The 17,059-nt window shown below is 49.3% G+C and overlaps 1 protein-coding gene across 1 annotated transcript in view; it reads right to left on the bottom strand.

Annotated features, from left to right (window-relative positions):
* LOC128277107 (protein enabled) overlaps positions 1–17,059 on the bottom strand; it is a 20,966-nt gene extending 3,907 nt beyond the window's left edge. Inside the window, exons 1-3 of the mRNA XM_053015560.1 lie at positions 17,052–17,059; positions 15,735–16,056; positions 15,355–15,656 (exon numbers count right to left, since the gene is read on the bottom strand). Coding sequence (XP_052871520.1) covers positions 15,355–15,656; positions 15,735–16,056; positions 17,052–17,059 — 632 coding nt within the window. The remainder of the gene's footprint in view (positions 1–15,354; positions 15,657–15,734; positions 16,057–17,051) is intronic.

The raw sequence follows: 17,059 nt of genomic DNA, 5'->3' as shown, positions 1-17,059 counted from the left end.
GAGCCCTGCCACACCTGAAACCAGGACACTCTGACAACGCGAGAGAGCCCCAAAAATCCCGCATGACAGATATTACATCGAAGAGAGAGAGCGGAAAAGCCCAACAGAGAGAGAGAGAAAAAGCTCTTGTGTCGCCAAAGAAAAACAGAGAGTCGAGCTCCAGCCGCTGACAACCGGGAACACCAGAAGACCCCGTTGACAGGACACTTGGCCCGAGAGAGCGAGAGGGAGCTATAGGGAAAACCAGATCCGAGGAAAACATTGGCCAACCGAACACACACACCGAAGCGCGCGCCCCAAGAGCCTTTTAGTGGGTCATCGAAACCGAATGCGCAGCAACCGTCCTCCGAAGGAGGCGATGAGGCCTTCTTCCGGGCGCGAGGCGGACGTTTGGAAATAGGCCGGGCCGGGGGGGTTTAGTTGCAGCCAAGGAGAGATGGGAAAATCTGCATTTTTCTCTGCATGCACGGCCCGTGCGAAGAGAGATGGCTCTTCTCAAGAAGATAAAGTGGAACACGGAAGGCCGCGCGCATCCCTTTCTACGAGGACCGCCAGTCCAGTACAGGCCTATAGCAGGGCGTGGTGTAGAGGGACTGCTTGGCACTGCGCGGCGTTAGGGGCCAGGTGGCATCGGTCATTCTCCTATCGGCCTCTCCCCATATCGTTAACCTATTTTACTATTGTTCTAACGATCCGGATACGGGCGGCCTGACGACGGACGGCCAATAAAATCACCAATGAGGTTAGGTAAACATTCAGTAACCTTTGAAATGAAGTACGGAGCGGAGGGAACACAAAAAATTAAATCACATGCGCGTATGCAAACAATAGAAAATGCCCAGAAAAAAGGATGTCAGTTGACAAAATAACGTTCGGGTAGACATAAAACCTTTTTAATACAGTTTCTAAAGTACTTTAGAACAGGAAACTTGGTTCTAGAAAATTTTAAATCAATTTAAAGTGGAATTAGTACTTAAGTAACATAATGATTGACGATAAATGATAACAATACCAAAAACAGTCCAAAAGACAATAGACGATTTCCCTGGCGGACGGCGCGGTGTAAAAAAAGCGCGTGGTCTTCATCAGGGAAAAAGGTGGGTTTGGTCGCTGCCGGTTTTGGACACAGCTCATCCGGTAAACCCACCATCACCACCACAGAGCCAACGGTCAGTGCTGGCGTGACTCACACAACAAAACAAACAAACAATGCGCGCGGTCCGCGCGAATCAAAGCATAAAGCGTGACTTGCCGACCTGTCTCGTGTCACCGTGGTTCCCTCCTTACCGCCGCTACCGTCGGCCAAATATGACATCCACAAAAAGGCATATGAAACCGCACACGCCGGCGGAACCGGAAGCGAACGTTTATGGCGCAAACGGTCTCGCCGTTCTTGCGGGTGATATGGTGATCGATTGGTTCGCGCGCGCATACGATTCGATTCTGGAAGAAGATGACGCCCGCCGGACGTTAATTAGATGACAATCGATTCATCGTTTCCGGTCGGGCCGGGCCCGGCCCACCGACGTCGCGTGTGCTAAGAGGTCGCGATTTTGTTGAAATCGAAACGATTCTCCGTTTGCGACTGACGGGCCTCGTGACACCTCCATTCTTGGGTTACCTATATTTAACCTCCCCCCGCCATCGTTCTGGTTCTGGATTTTGTAGAACATTCCAAAAATCGATGACGATTCGTTGAAAAAACAGAAAATAAAAACCCGGGGCACCGAAAAATAAAAAGCACGGTACACGAAGCATCGAGAAAGAACCGGCGATTCTGCACCTACCGCCAAAAAAAGCGCGGCACCGGTTGGCAGAATTAAGCGAAAAGCTGACGCTCGCTCCGAAGCAGTTCCCATCAGCCGGCCGTCGTCGCGTGGGAATCGTCCGGCGATCTGAGACCCACAACCGCGCGGCCACTTAAGATTTCTTTCAGCACAACACAAAAACATGGTGGTTTAAGCTTTCAACTAACACCACGCGCGCCCCAACGACTAGCAGTCCCCAACCGGGCGGCGGAGAACGGAACGGTGAATAATCTGCCCCGGTTTCGTTTTTTTTCTCGGTCCGGCAGCAACCGATTCTGGTTCCGGCGAAAGCAGAACATCGGAGCTTCTGTTTTGAGTGCGGTATTTGTAGGGTAACAGAAAGACAGAGAGAGAAAGAGAGAAAACTTACAAGGGTCCGCATAGAAAATATGCTGCCCAACCAAACGATCGGTCGGCTGGCCGCAAAAGCGTTAAATCAATTAATTAAACCATAAGTAGCATGAAATGAACCAATAAACCTAAAACAGAGCGTGCGGCAGCAGCAGCAGCAGCAGCTATTGATTCCGCGCGCTGTTCCCAATTATGTTTTTCGAACGAAATCGTTCGGAATCGGATCGCATAAAGAAAAAACATAGCATCATAGCTCAAGCATCATCATCATCATCGCACGCAGTTCTCGCGCTCAGTAATTGGATTAATTTCCGTGGATGATTTCCGTGATTCTTTGTTTGTGGGGGAATGATTTTCCTATTTGTTGTGCGCTATTGCACTAAACACTGAATAGAAGTACCTTCGGTGGCCGATTCCATCAGGAAGAACTGGATATAAATCTAGTTTAAAATATAAGGTTGGCTAAAAAGTAATCCATTATTTTTGGGTGAGATTCAAAACATTATATTAGATACTTTCGATGGTCCGATTTACGTCAAATATGTACCGTTTTGTTGGAAAATTTGTTGTTTTTTCAAAGATAGGCTTATCATTCATCTTTTGTAAAAGACTTAGTCGTTATTGGTGAAAAACTGGAGCAATCCATTTTCACAATCCTTTTTTGATCTCAGTTTTTCATCACTCAAGAAATTTTGTAATGCGCGAAAAAGGTGTCAATCGCTTAGTGCAAGGTCCGGAGTATACGGTGGATGCATTAAAACATCCCAAACAAACTCCCGGACTTTCTGGTGAGTCACTAAAGACGTGCGTGACATTTCGTTTTCCTGATGGAACACAACACATCTTCTGTTGGCCGATTCTGGTCGTTTCTGGTCAATTATTAGCTTCAAACCGTGCAGTTGTTGGTAGTAGAGATCTGAATTTATTGTTTAGCCACACGGAAGCGACTCATAATAAACGATTCCTTTCAAGTCCCACCATATACCCCGTAGAACCTTCCTAGCCGTTATTTCTGGTTTGGCCACAGGTTAAGCTGCTTCACCACGCTTAGACCACGACCGATTTCACACAATATTGTCGTAATTGACCCATTTCTCATCCCCAGTACCCATCCGTTTAGGAAATGGTTCGATTTCATTCCGTTGGGCCAAAACTGTACATATGGCCATCATGTTTTTTATGTAAATAGGGTGGCGCCCAAACATCGACCTTCTTTGTGAATCCAGCTTTAAGCAAATGGCTTAAAACTATTTGATAGTTTATCTTTAGCCCTTGGTCGATGCTCTGATTACTAACATGCCGATCTACTTTGATTATTTCTGTGATTTTATCGACATTTTGGATGACGTGTCTGCCTAGGCTTTGACATAAAAAATAACTGAAACGTGTCAACGAAACCAAAATTTCACCCAGCTAGCTGTTAGAGTATCGGCACCATGAACACCATGCGAAATTTCAGTGGCCTAGCTTGAGTTTTCGCCTTTATCGGACAAAGAATTTAAAATGTACCGAATTTTCTCCGCGTTGATCTCCATTGTTAACATCCTGTAACTCACAAACGAATAGAACAAACAAAGAACAATAAAGCATTTTTTTATGTGTAAAGTATCAGCTTTAAAACGAGCCTAAACTTGAAACTGTACGATAAATACTTCAGAAGATATCGATCACTAAAGGCATCTACCGAAAAAATAATGGATTACTTTTTAGCCAACCTGATATGTGTAATTGATTCTTTTTAATTACGGACCCAATGAGAAAGGCGATTTACGCCACAACCTTCAGAAGTGAATTGATTGAGCTGAAATGTTAGTCCAATGTTCGAGAGGCATGTGTGGCTGACAAAAGGCATGATCAGTTCCTCAACTTGCAACGGCCCCGAAATTAGCGAAAAAATTTAGGAAACTGTTACTAAAAAGCAGTTATTTAAAACCGGATCAAATGAATCACCATGTTTTCCCATGACGGCACACAGAGCAAGAATAAAGCGCGGTCGAGAAACCGTTTGAGGTCTCCATTCGCGGTAGGGTAGTTCTTTCTTGTGCCATGGGCCACTATTTTTTTTAAATAATTCAAAGAAAAGACACACACACGTGCGCGGAGCAGATCGGACTCTTTTCCGATTGTTTAAAAAACGGGGTCCACAACTCTTTGGCAACAACACATCGCAGCGGCAACATCGAGAACCGGACGAACGCCGCTTCGCGTTTACGCGACTCATTTGGCGCGAGCTAGTCTCTGCGTGTCTCGTAGTGGCACACGGGGTTCAGTTCAGCAGTTTAATGTGTTTACGCTTCCATGAATCATGTGGAAAGTTTTGTTTTTCCTGCGCGCCCTACACGCCCTTTTGCACCACCACACACACACTTGGGGTTCGTGGGCCCCAAAAGACATTTACACGCACGCACGCACAGGACCGTGGTGGTTTGCCATCATTTTACGAGAGGGTAAGGCTAGGCATTAATCAATACTCTCGCCCACTCGCGGGAGCAACACACCCCTTCGACACCGGCGGGGGGTCATTTCGCATCCCCACAACACACCGAGCACCCACAGAAGACTCTACGCGCCGCGCCTTATGGTTTCCATCTTCCATCCCGTATGGGGTCGGTTCGCTCACTGGGTTACAACAACAATCATCGCCGGCCGCATCAGTTTACATAACATCCGACCCCAGTGGTAGTGGGGCCCTTTTTTTGGCCGCGCACACGGTGGAAAACATTGAAGAAAAGAATCTATTCCCCCCAAAACCAGTGCAGTGGGACTTTTACCATTGAGGATCAGGAGCAAATGCAGCTCAACTAGAACTAGAACAATGCTTTTAGCGCAAGCAATAATGGACCCGCGATGCCGCACTACTGTTGTGGATGGCTGGCGGAGTAGTGCTTTAACATTCTGCCGCTAAGTGAACTCTTGTCCTGGTGAAAGGCATAAAGTCAAGGAGTGTGGTGCCCACACTTCCACAATGGGAACGGCACCAAGGATTGGTTTGAATAAGGTGTAATATCCTGTGGGGGCCAAGGAGCGGCGGCTGCCCCGGATTACTCTTGAGCACCCGCCGGAGCACGGGCTGAGTGAGAATTGGAGCGCAGAAATTTAACGCGATTTGCCTACGTCCATCCATCGTCGGGGCACACACCACACAACATGTCACCATTGTCGGTCGGTGGTGTGCGACCCATTTTTCTGTTCCCATTCGAAAAGCATTTTAATTTTTCTTCCTATGGCCACGCCAAACAAGAAATTGGAGCACGACGAGAGCGCCCCGCAGGAGTTTGTCGAGATATGCACACGGCTTCTGTAGCATCGACGACCGGCAGTGTCCTTCCTTGCCTCCGCGTGGAGCGCTTTAACTAAGCGTGAAACCGGTGCTACGGTAGGACTCCTCCGGACGCGGGACAGGGAAACTGCCACGGGGCGCGTAAGAGATTTTCCTTGGCACATCATCCATCAAATACACATTGCACCGAACCAAGGAGCGCAGCAGAGTGTGGGGATTTTGTGACCCGCACAAGACGGTGGCGCGATGCCGTCATTCGATCCAATATTTCAACAATGCCAAACCAAACGTTAGGTGAGTGACATAATGTAAAATAAAGTATTTAAAACCAACATAAAAAGAATGATAAGAAATGGCGAAGCAAACAAGATCTTTTTTCGCTTCCAGCATAGATGGCCCTGACTAATTGTAACTTAAGGGCCGTTTACACGTTGCGATATATCGCAGCAATCCCTTGTATCCATTATTCGTAGCGATATATCGCAGCCAAGGTGGAGCGTCTACACGCCACGATGTATTCGTTGCGATTTGCAATCGCAGATCTCGGTGTCATGGAAACAGCCATGGAAGAAACACTGTGTTTGTCTGCCTTTGGATTGTGCGTTTCGGTTACAAAGCAAAAAATATAACGTACCAAGAGTACTAATCGGTCACGGTGGTCAAGGGAATGGCTTTTAAAGCGAAGCCATTATTCTCACGTTAAACTTTTGCTTTAAAAACATTCAAAACAACATGCCAAACCACCATCAACACACGCACACATGTTCATCCACCGTCAGCACACGCACACATGTATGGAGATTGGACCGAAATTGATGCTCGGCGCATTCAATTTTTTTGATCTGCCGATCTGGTCGTATACAAGCAATTTGTTCCTTTTTTCCTGTCTACACGTAGCGATATATCGTGGCAATTGGTTTCATACAAGGGATTGCTGCGATATATCGCAACGTGTAAACGGCCCTTTATTCAGTTGTGCGTTTCGATCGAAGTAGCCATGGGTGTCAAAAATATTCTTAGTCTCAAGAGTGATCATAGAAAAGACGCTCGCTCCGAGTAGTGTCCATTTGAATCTGGCCAAAAACGGCCAATTAAACCAACCCCACCGGCGTAGCAATCTCAATAATCGTTCTCTCAAACGGAAGACCGCCTTCTACGATTAAAACATACCCACGCGAACGGTTAAAGTCTCATTAATTTAAATGATAAATAATTGTCCACTGCTTTTCTCGTTCAGCTTTGCAAACGGCAGGCGCGGACTCCGGGAATCGAGGCTAAAAATTGAGGAGGCATCGCGCGCATAATGATGGGACGCGAAAAGTGGGTTACCCACCAATCCTTTCAAACGAAGGCACGAAAAGAACATCGCATTTAGATCGCGCGGGCCCGCCATTCGCGAGGCAGGTAAAAGGCGCGACCCGCGGCGTAATGAGTGTCGCTTTTCTTCCTACTATTATATCGTCCAGCCCGAAACTGGCCGTCTTCTTTCATTTGCTGTCCCACATTACCACCACCACCATCTCTCTAATCCAGAGATCGCAATTACTCCGTGGAAAAGGTCTTGACTCAAAGGGGGACTCACACAGGAAGTTGTGAGCCACGTAGTCTGGAATTCGTGCGAAAATCGGAGCACAGATTTTGCCCGCCCATTGGACTGCGCGCGTTCCCTTGCCATCGGGGGGATGTCATTCAGATATCGTGCGATATCTTATCGTACACCGAGAACCCCACCAGACACATCCGACATGCGCCAGCAGCCGCCACCGCGTGTAAGGCCTTTAATGACTCAAACTGTCAACTCATCAAAGAGGCGCACAACAAACAGTGCGCAACATCGCGGAATGGCCACAGCAAGTTTGCCACGGATAGCGATAAAAAGGTTACAACCACCGCGGCCGTGGGGTTTCTTTCTCTACCTACCTACCAGGGGTGTAATCCAGGAATTCGCGTATGAGTAAGCGCCGCGAGGCAAATAAGTAGCCACGAGGTGATTAGTAGACACATACGCGCGGCGCGAAGGAAACGGCCGATTACGGCCGGTCGGTGACGAATGCATATGATTACAAGCATGTGCAGCACACGGCGTGGAAGTGTCTCCGGTTTGTTATAAATAAAATGCCTTCGCTTCGAGCACACAACAGAGATAGTTAGAACCAAGAATGCAATAAGCAAATAAGTGATACAAAATACTAAAGACAAGTAGAAGCGGTAAAAACAAAGTAAAACACAAAGTGAAGAATGCGAAAAAGATTAATAAACGATAAATTAAAATTAATTCAAACATTCAAATGTAGAAAGAGATGAAATGTTCGAACAAAATAAGGCGAAGAAGCGCTCCAACTACAGAATAAATTTGACATTAAACACACAACTTAAAGCCACCATTGCGCTTAGGAATGTTGACCTTCTTGGGGTTGATGATCATCAATATTAATGTGTGTTTTAAATTAAACACATTTTACCAATTTTATTCGCACACAAAAAAAAGAAAGAGACCATTTTCCTTGTCTGCTGGAATCAGCGGATCGTTGCCTTTTCCGCCGATGGTAAATAGACAGCGGAGAACCGGTGACACGACTTTGCGCAACCTAAACCCAAGCGAAGTAGCAAAGAGAAGGGGGTCATTATTCTACTCCACATTTTCTCGAAAGCCCCGTGCCTCTCCGAGGGTCGAGGTTTGTTACATTGTAAAACAGCTGTTTATTTTCAGGGCGGTGACACTGCCAAACTCTTACGTGCCTCAGAGCCCGAGCGCAACGAAATTCACGGTAGCCGCAGACAAAAAAAAAGACTCCGCAAATAAGAACTTCATCAGCGACCGGTGCGCAAGCGAAAAGAAAAGCCAGCTCGTTTTCCAGTGCGTTGTTCCACCAGCACCGGGCGGGCCGAGAGTTCATTACGTCCACTTAAGTGGACCACTTCCGGTGTCGGTCGGTCGGTCAAGTGTGTGGAGTGGAGAGTGTGTACGGATGGGAGAGAAACCCGCTTCACTTCTCGACGACGACGACGGCCTGCACTTGACGGCCACCAAAATGCAGCGGAAAAGACCACAAGCAAACAAACAGCAGCAGCAATGGTCGAGACCTTCTTTTGTGTAAGAGGTCCCTCTCTCAGGTGCAGCAGCATTAATCTTGCAAAATTTAGTGCACAAAACACTCGGCGAGAGAGCCTTGCGTAGCGACTAGGCGGACCACCATCCGGCCGGTCCAAAGGGGCCAAGCATGCTAATGAAATGCTGAATTGATAATAACGTAGGAAACTGTTGCCGTGAAGGTTCCGGTTCCTGTTCCGTCACGCGCTACATTACACAGTACATTCCAGGGGTCCCAACCCGTATTCAGATGCTTAAAATATGTATGATAACTTAATTCTGTGTACTTCCCAAACAGCAACACTATTTTTATGAACTCTTTTCTCACTGTGCCCAGTGGTCACTCTTTACCTACACGGCCAACGAGAAGGAATGCTGCGGCCGGGTTTTGCTGGGGGGCTCCTCCTTTCTAACCTTGTTAGAGAGAAAATAAGAAATCTTCAAAGTAAACGAGAGTTGTCGTCGCCGTGTCGAGACGAGCCAACAACCACCCCCCGAGGGAGACCCGGAAGTTGCACCGCCCTCAGACGGGGAGTGTTTCGGTGAATCTGTGTCAACGCCGCACATCTTTTACGCAATTGTTTCTGTTGTGCGCCCCCGATCCTCGCGCCCCCTCTCTCTCTCTCTGTGGCCTGAGTGTGCGGGCCACTTCCATCTTAATTGTGATGCCGTGGCCGCTGGACGTCGTGGCCGGATTGGACGAAGAATGAAAGCTCGACTTTGTTCTTGTTTGTGTGGCTTCTGTGGTTTTATTTTCTCCCTCCTTGTGGTCGCCGCAACTCGTTAGTTTGTCGCGTCCGCGTGATGAATCATTCCGCTTGGGACGCTGGGTGGTCGTTTATCGTCGACGGGGTCGTTTGATGATGAGAGAACTCATAAATTATGTTCTGGTTAAGCCGCGGTGTACTAGAAATGAGGTTGGGTACGTGCTCACTTTTTCCGTTAATTATGCTCCGGGGCAAGACCCTTAGTGTGACCCCTCCAATCGAAAGGTGGGTCAACAGGCCCAGGAAACCCCCTCTCGATGCTACATTTCCTCGTTCACGGTAGTAAATCTAATCTCTAGTCGATCGATTATGTGATCCGTTGCTTAATAGACACAATCTTTAAATCTCGAACCCGTCACTGAATGGCAGGTTGTAAATTTAATTACCGAAAAACCCGCGAAACGGTGATGCCATCGCATAGCCAGTAATGGGTCATTAAATCATCAGCATTCTCGCCGTGTTTTTCATCGCCCCACAACCGCACACTCTATATTGTTCCGCGAACCATCCACGTTTTACCCGTCACACGGGGCACGTATTCTGGAAGATTATCTTAAGCGCCTTGTGCATAACAACATACCGGGGACGGCGGCAGCGGCCCTGCGCCACACACACCACGTTTCGCGATTTTAATTACCGTCTTTTTACATAAACCTCTCGTGTGTCGGCGGAGTGAAAGCATAAGAAACTGCATTGGCCCGCGTCGACGGGTTTTATCGGCAAAACATTCTTCTACATTCCGCCGTTGCGAACTGTTTCCTTGAGAAAAAAATGCTCCCCAACATTATTGGCGCAATTTGAAGTTTTGCTTTCACGTAAGGGCGCGATCCTCTCATACGATCGCGTACGAATGGCGTGCGCGATCTCTCTATTAAGATGCCAGGCGCGGTCGTCATCCCATCGGTGCCGCTTCCTGAAAGTCTTTCCCACACACCTATCAAAACATAACACTTGGAGCCGATCCGTAAACAAACACGCTAGCCGTTACGGGCGTTACTTCCCCAATGACGTACGTGCGTTATGTCGCTCTTCGTTCTTCTCCGCGCGTAAGATCATTTATCGCACATTTGTTATTGTTTTTTGTTGTTGTTCGCCAACCCTCTTTTTCGCGCGCGTGCGCACTCACTTTATTCAACGAGGTGATGATCGAGTGATCGGTTCACCGAGTAGGGACCGAGTAAAAAAAACCCGCTCAAATTGCGCACCTTGACCGGCGGGCAATCCTCGATCAGCAACTTGTTGAAATAAAGCGCCAAGGACAAAACCCCGTCTACGTCGTCTACAGCGGATTAGTACGAGCCACTCGTTGGGCGAAAGTACGCACGCATTATGAGCTAATTTTTCAATCAACACGGGCTTCGAAGGCAGTGAAGAGGGTAGCGACCGACCGACCGAGCGCGTGTGTCTGCCATCATCATCAACACAGAAAGCGTGGGACAAATTTGTAACAATCTCTCATCTCCTTGGGGGACCCTTCTATAGAACGTTCTTAAGCCATCCTCCTCCTGAGCTAACTGATCCATCCCAAAAACGCATTCCATTTGTTCCAGGCGTTCACAGCTGTTGGTCCTCGCCGCGAGATGTCGACTGTTAAAAATCGATCTCTCTCGACGTGCGCCCCCCGAGTTTGATCAATCAAAATGTCCGCCAGACGACTGATTGACGGTAATTTAATTTCGGTCCCAATCCATCGACCAACAACACGGCGTTCGAAGAAACGCTTATGAAATCACCGTTTGCTTGGGGGTGACCACGCCACCGCCGCCGCCACGCGCACCAGCAAATGGGTGTTGTAATGGGAGCGAACGCGAAACATGACCCGGGCCCGGCCCAGCCCAGCCCCGGCTAATGATGCATCAAAAGAAGCGAAGAAAGACGAACCGGTCGGTGGGGCGAGGATGCCTTTTCCGGTGCATTGGACGGAGCCAGCCGAAAAATGCTGTGAGAAATCCGCCGTCTTGGTTCACATCTCTTTGTTGGCCCCGCGGCACAATTACTGGTGCCCATGGAAACATCGAGAGCAATCGCGGCGTGTGTTCCGCGTGGCGTACTGAAGCGAAAGTGTGTCTGTTGCGAGGGGTCACAACCGGGCAGAAAACTAGACCAGAGATCGCGATGTCGTCGTCGTGCGCGCACCAGGAAGTGTGTGGAAGGTTCGTTCCCAACATGTCATATTTCACGCATCACCCCCTCGTGCCGCCCGGTCTCGATTGCCTTCCGGTTCCTGCCTGTCCGCTTCGCGCTGCAATTGCAGTTTCCTCTCGCGCGCAGTGTCGCGCGGTGACTCATCCCTCGGTGTCCAATGATGTGGTGGTTGTCGCATACGAAATAGATATTGCTATTTGCATAGAATGGTGGCAATGGAGCCCCGGGTGCATTAATTTGTGAGACTTGGCGCGCGCGAGGTCATAAATTACTGATTGACATTCCTCTCGCTCTAATGGGGAGTCATTTTGAGCGCATTTTCTGTACCATTTGCACCATATCAGGTGTCCGGTCGCAGGAGAATAGCGTGTCGCTGGACCAATTCTCCTCGGGGAGAGCTCACCTCACCGCGATCATCAATTTCGCACACTACGGGAATTCCCGCCGAGTGCCAGCCCCGCGAAAGGCTACAATGAAAAAGTAATGGAAACATATTAAATAGCTTATCAAACTTCGCGAGCCCAACACAAAAAAGACCACGGGGGGACACGTTCGATGGACACGAACATCCAGGAAACAGAAGCGGAGCAACAACAAAAAATCGGATGACCATGAAAAATCGGCGGAAAAAGCTGTGTGTGTGTTTAGCATAACCAGGTTACGATGCCAGAGCATAATAACACGGAGCGGTGGCAACACGCGCCACCGACCACGGAGAGATAGAGAGAGTGAGCGCGAGGGAAAAAGCATCGAAAAGCATGTTGATTAGATGCGCGAACGTACGCATCGTCGAATCGGGCGCGAAAGAGAGTAAAATGTGTGCCTGTGGGTGGTTGCAAATTGAATTACTTTACCCGTGGGGCGGGTTGCGCGTAGTGTGGATTGGAGGAGCTTGGTGGTGATCGCCACGCCACGCGGCGATCGGTATCGCTGGCGCGAGCGCGCAAAATAAAATAATTCACTCGGACACTGGCGTTGGCGTTGGTGCGTGTTATGCGCGGCGGGTGCGAAGATCGCGATCTTCTTCTGGAGCGATGCTGCTGCGTAGGCCATTTAAATTGTTCCACTATTTCGCGCCAAACAGGCTAGATTGATTTTTTTCTATGGAACTGGGATCGTTTGATTCCTTAAGGTCGTGACGCACAGATCGTTAAAATGAACTACAAAAATCAACCGATGATTCGTCGTGACCGGACCCCGTCCGTTGTGTGCCCAACGTAATTAATTGTAAGCATTTTAATAAAGATATCAACTAACCGTTCCGGAACTACGGAATTACGGAATCGAGAATTGAAAATAAAGAATAGTTTGGTCATAGACCAAACCGACAGAGAGTTCAAAAAACTATAACAGAGAGAGTTCAAAAAACCCTCCGAGATAGGACACCAGACCGAGGAAGCATCTTTATCTAATTTAGCAGCGGTTACCCTCCTAGCAGCATGAGGACAATCCACTTGACTCGCTCGCTCCCTATCTCTCTCTTCCACGATCAGTTCTGGATTAGTTCGCCCTTCTTCCTTCCGGGGCGCGCAGAGACGCTTCTGTCAAGGGCCCGGCGGCTGATGCAACCGCAGAGCAGAGGAACCGAGTTCCGAGCAGAAATTTTTTCGATGGACACTTACGCCCCACAGCGCCGCCCTCGGATATCGGTGGCCCCAGGTTTAACGAACGACTATCTATCGTAAGACAATCGGGCGCACGTAAGACGTCCGATGGCTTTCTCGGGCTCGACTTCCCTGTGTGTGCCAAGACATCATCCATCAGAAAGGCCCGATCCGTCCGGGACCGTACCACTCTCCAGCAGGGAGCGCCGCCCGTGATAAGGGAGAAAGTTCAACGAACCCACTTCACTCGGGCGGGCGCGCTTCTGGGTTTTTTTATCTTTCCTCCGATTTTTTCCGTTGCCGCTTCTATTCTTGTTTCAATTCCAATTCGTCTTCCAATCTATAAACCGTGCCCTGGAGTGGCAGTGCACGAAATCCACTGTGGGCTGCGCGCTGATAAGGGCTCGTGGCCGTTGAAACGGTTCCTATCGCCATCAACATGGAAAGAAGAGGGCCGCCGCAGCATTATGCAGCAGACCGAGCGAAGGGAAGTGAAAAAAATGCATCCTTGATACGTCTAGGACCTGGCGGCGGCGTCGGCCACCGACCACCGGACCCACTTGTGGCGACACAACAAATTTCCAATTTATTTCTCTTGTTTCGCTGACCATTCACAATCGGTAGAGTGGCGCTCTGTGCAGCGATGCAATTGAGGGTCTCTTCAGCACAACCTGCTCCGGTCTAGACCAGCACGCCACGCCAGACAAGCGCGGTCCCCTGATTGATGTCTCAGTAATCGTGACAGAAAAGTGCCACTTAGTGTCCATTTTCTATCCAGGACATCAGCAGACCGGTTGACACTTTTTATATTCATCTCTCTCCTCGTCTACGAAACCTTCACAAATCAACCCAGAATTTGCCGGAGTCAGGTTCTCAACCATAAATTAAACCTTCCCCTCGGCTGGCCAATGGGCGGCATCCCTACCTTAAACGCTGACGCGTGAACAACACACTCTGATCACTTTGTAAAACGCAGATCGTTGCACAAATTAAGCTCGAGCGCAAGAGATCGAGAGAGAGTAACAATAAATAAAAAAAAACCAACAATAATGGCCTTTCTAGACCTCAATTTCCATAATTGAAGACAACGGCGCACTGATACTTTCGGAACGCGGATCATCATGAGAAGGGAAAGCGCAAAATGCAGATCGCCGTGGCCACCGCGCCCCTCACAAGGGCCGGCCGTGGACCGCCGCCGTGCACCGAAGGCCGATGATTTTTGCACAAATAAAACGATTACATTCTCGTCGTGTTGCGCGCTCCCCATTCGCCAAGGATTGTTCCGGTTCCGGTTGAGATGATGATACGTGATGGTGGTGCTGGTCGCCGTCATCAGGCGCCGCGGCCAGCCCCGGGTGCGATTATTGGTGCAATTGGCCAGCCAACAGCATGTGCAGCGCCAAAGTACTAAGTGGTTGCCCAACACAGCCCATTTGGCCACAGCTGAACGGCGTTGTGATCCGATCCGCATATTCCGAACCCTTCGAAAAACAACATCGCATCTAATTTCTCTTGTTTCGATTTTAAATACTGCTCCATTTTTTGTAACAAAACTCGGAAAACCTCCGACGGCGAACATTGCACCAAAAGTGCAACTGCAGCGCCATAGCGGGGTGTATGGTAGGAACGCAACGAAAGAATGCTATCGGAATCGGAAAGATGCATTCTTCGACGGAACGAGCATCCGGAGCTGGCGCAGTACGCGCGATCGCCATTAGACAGACGCCAAACTTCACGTACTCGTCCCGCTAACGATGGCGACGACGGGCGGAAACGGAACTCTCTCGCCGCACCACACCTGGCCTTCTCTTGCCGGTCAGTCTAAAGGCAGGCAGGCATGCATCTGCATGTAACCGATATGCCCACCGGTTCGGGGGCCGAGAGAGTGACGGGAATGTTAAGCACCGGAGAGCAAAATGCTAGCCGTGTGGCTGTGTGTGAGACGGAACGGAAAGGAATGATGACGACGACGCGAATGGCGAATGGGAAGGCCAGAAAAGTTGGCACAAGAATTTGCTGCTGCCCCACGGGAGCGACCGGAATATTCCCGGATTCCAGGATGGTGCGCCACACCCCGGGCAGGATGGATGCCGAATTTTTCGGTTGATTCCACCAACAACAATCGGCTGCAGTCCGTTGTTGTAAATTGTGAATTAATTTTCGGCACATATTCGACGGTGTTGGTGGATCTTTCCTGAAAATCAGTGGAATCGCTCCGTTTTTTTTGCTCCCGGAAGTGACAAACATCAATCATTTCGACGCTTCACCGGTCAGTCAGGGTGCTGCTTCCCCGGGGCCGGGGACTCACCTATTCGTACGGTGATGGGTCTGCTGCTGTTGCGTGGCTTGCGATGGCAACGTTTGGGACGTGGGCGTCTGCGGGGACAGTATGCCGCCACCGCCCCCCGGACCCGGTATCGTGATGGGTGGTGGCTGTGGAGGACCCACGCCCGGCGGCTGGCTGGTCATTTGCTGCTGCTGCTGCATGATGGCCGCATCCTCGCGCGTCATCGTGCGGTAGCCCATGTCCTCCTCGTACGCCGCCATCTGGTTCGGGTTCGGGTTGGTCGTCTGCATGCCGGACGGTGGCGGGACGCGTCCACTCAGGACCTACCGAATGTGTACAGGTATTTTATCGTAAAAATAGGTTGAACAGATCATCAATTACGGGGGGCGGGTCAAACTTACGTCGAGCGCATGCATCATGGCGCGGGCGAACGCTTCCGCATCCTGAGGGCTGGAAAAGTTCAGTCCGTACACGAACTTAGAGTCACGCCACTGGTGGAACGTGGCGGTGGCCTGATTGTACTTTAGGCCCTTGATGATCGCACAGTTGATGACCACCTCGTGGTCCTGCAGCTTCCGGCCAACGACGCGGAACGTGTTGTTTTGCTGGTGGTAAAAGATCTGCACCTTGCTCAGGCCGGACGAGCTGCCCGATGGGATCCACTTCTTCTGCACGTCGTCGTACACCATGACCGAGGCCCGGGCCCCGATGATACTTTGCTCGCTAGAACGAAAAAAAATTGTGTGAATTAGCGCCTTGATACTCGAAAGAATTATATCTCTTCATTTGCTCCTCGGAACTAACAGCACGAAAGTAATTGAGAATGTCGGTGTAGGTGTGTTAGAAAAGGAAAACAAATAACAATAAATTAAGGGCTATTAAGCGAATAACCTAACGAGGGGTGCATTTTTGGGTGTTATTTCGTTTCCGGGTAGAGAGCAACGCGAAGGGCCTTTAAGGGTCGTCCCGACGCCCGCTCTTTCTGCAGGGGAACGTCATATGCGTCATGCATTGCAGGATTTTTTGTGCCCTTTTGTGTCCGGCTCCGACACCCTGCCCTGCTCGGCACACACACTCACGCTCGATCGATTTCCTCTTGCTTAAAGGTAATTGGTTTTTACTGTCAAGGACAGCACACGAGGAGCGTTGGCCCGTTGGTCGCGCCCTTCCCCCGTGATCTTCGGAAACTTGCTGTCGCGCAAATTACAAATATGTTGTCGGAGCCGGCCGCCGTTCTGTCGGTCTTCTTTTCGAAGGGGACCGCGTTTGTTCCTGAGCTACTATTGTTTTCGCCACATGACGAAAATCGGTGTGGAAAATGGTTCACTTCCCGAAAGGGTGTAGAAGGGGCCTTAGTAGGGGGCCATTTGTTTGCACAAGCGCAGGACGAATATTGCAAATTATTATTTCGAAAATTAGCACAGAGTAAAGAGACCGCCGCCAAACCGGCCAAGCGCAGTGTTCAAAAATAGGGCAGCCAAAGTTTCAACAAGAAAGAGGATTTTGTGACAATTATGCTTCCACTACAATAAAGAAAGAGAGAGAGAGATAGTACAAGAGGATATATTAATTGGGAATCAATTTTTACAAATAATAAAAGAATAGCTCCGATCGTAAATCTAACCTCACATACCAACCGAACCAAATTAGATTAAATTAAATCTCGCATCGCATTTAGACCGACAGAGACTGTGACGGAGTTGTCCTCCGAAACTTACCACATCAT

The sequence above is a fragment of the Anopheles cruzii genome, chromosome 2 (assembly GCF_943734635.1).
Source record: "Anopheles cruzii chromosome 2, idAnoCruzAS_RS32_06, whole genome shotgun sequence".
NCBI lineage: Eukaryota > Metazoa > Arthropoda > Insecta > Diptera > Culicidae > Anopheles > Anopheles cruzii.
This window is presented reverse-complemented; position numbering and strand designations above follow the sequence as displayed.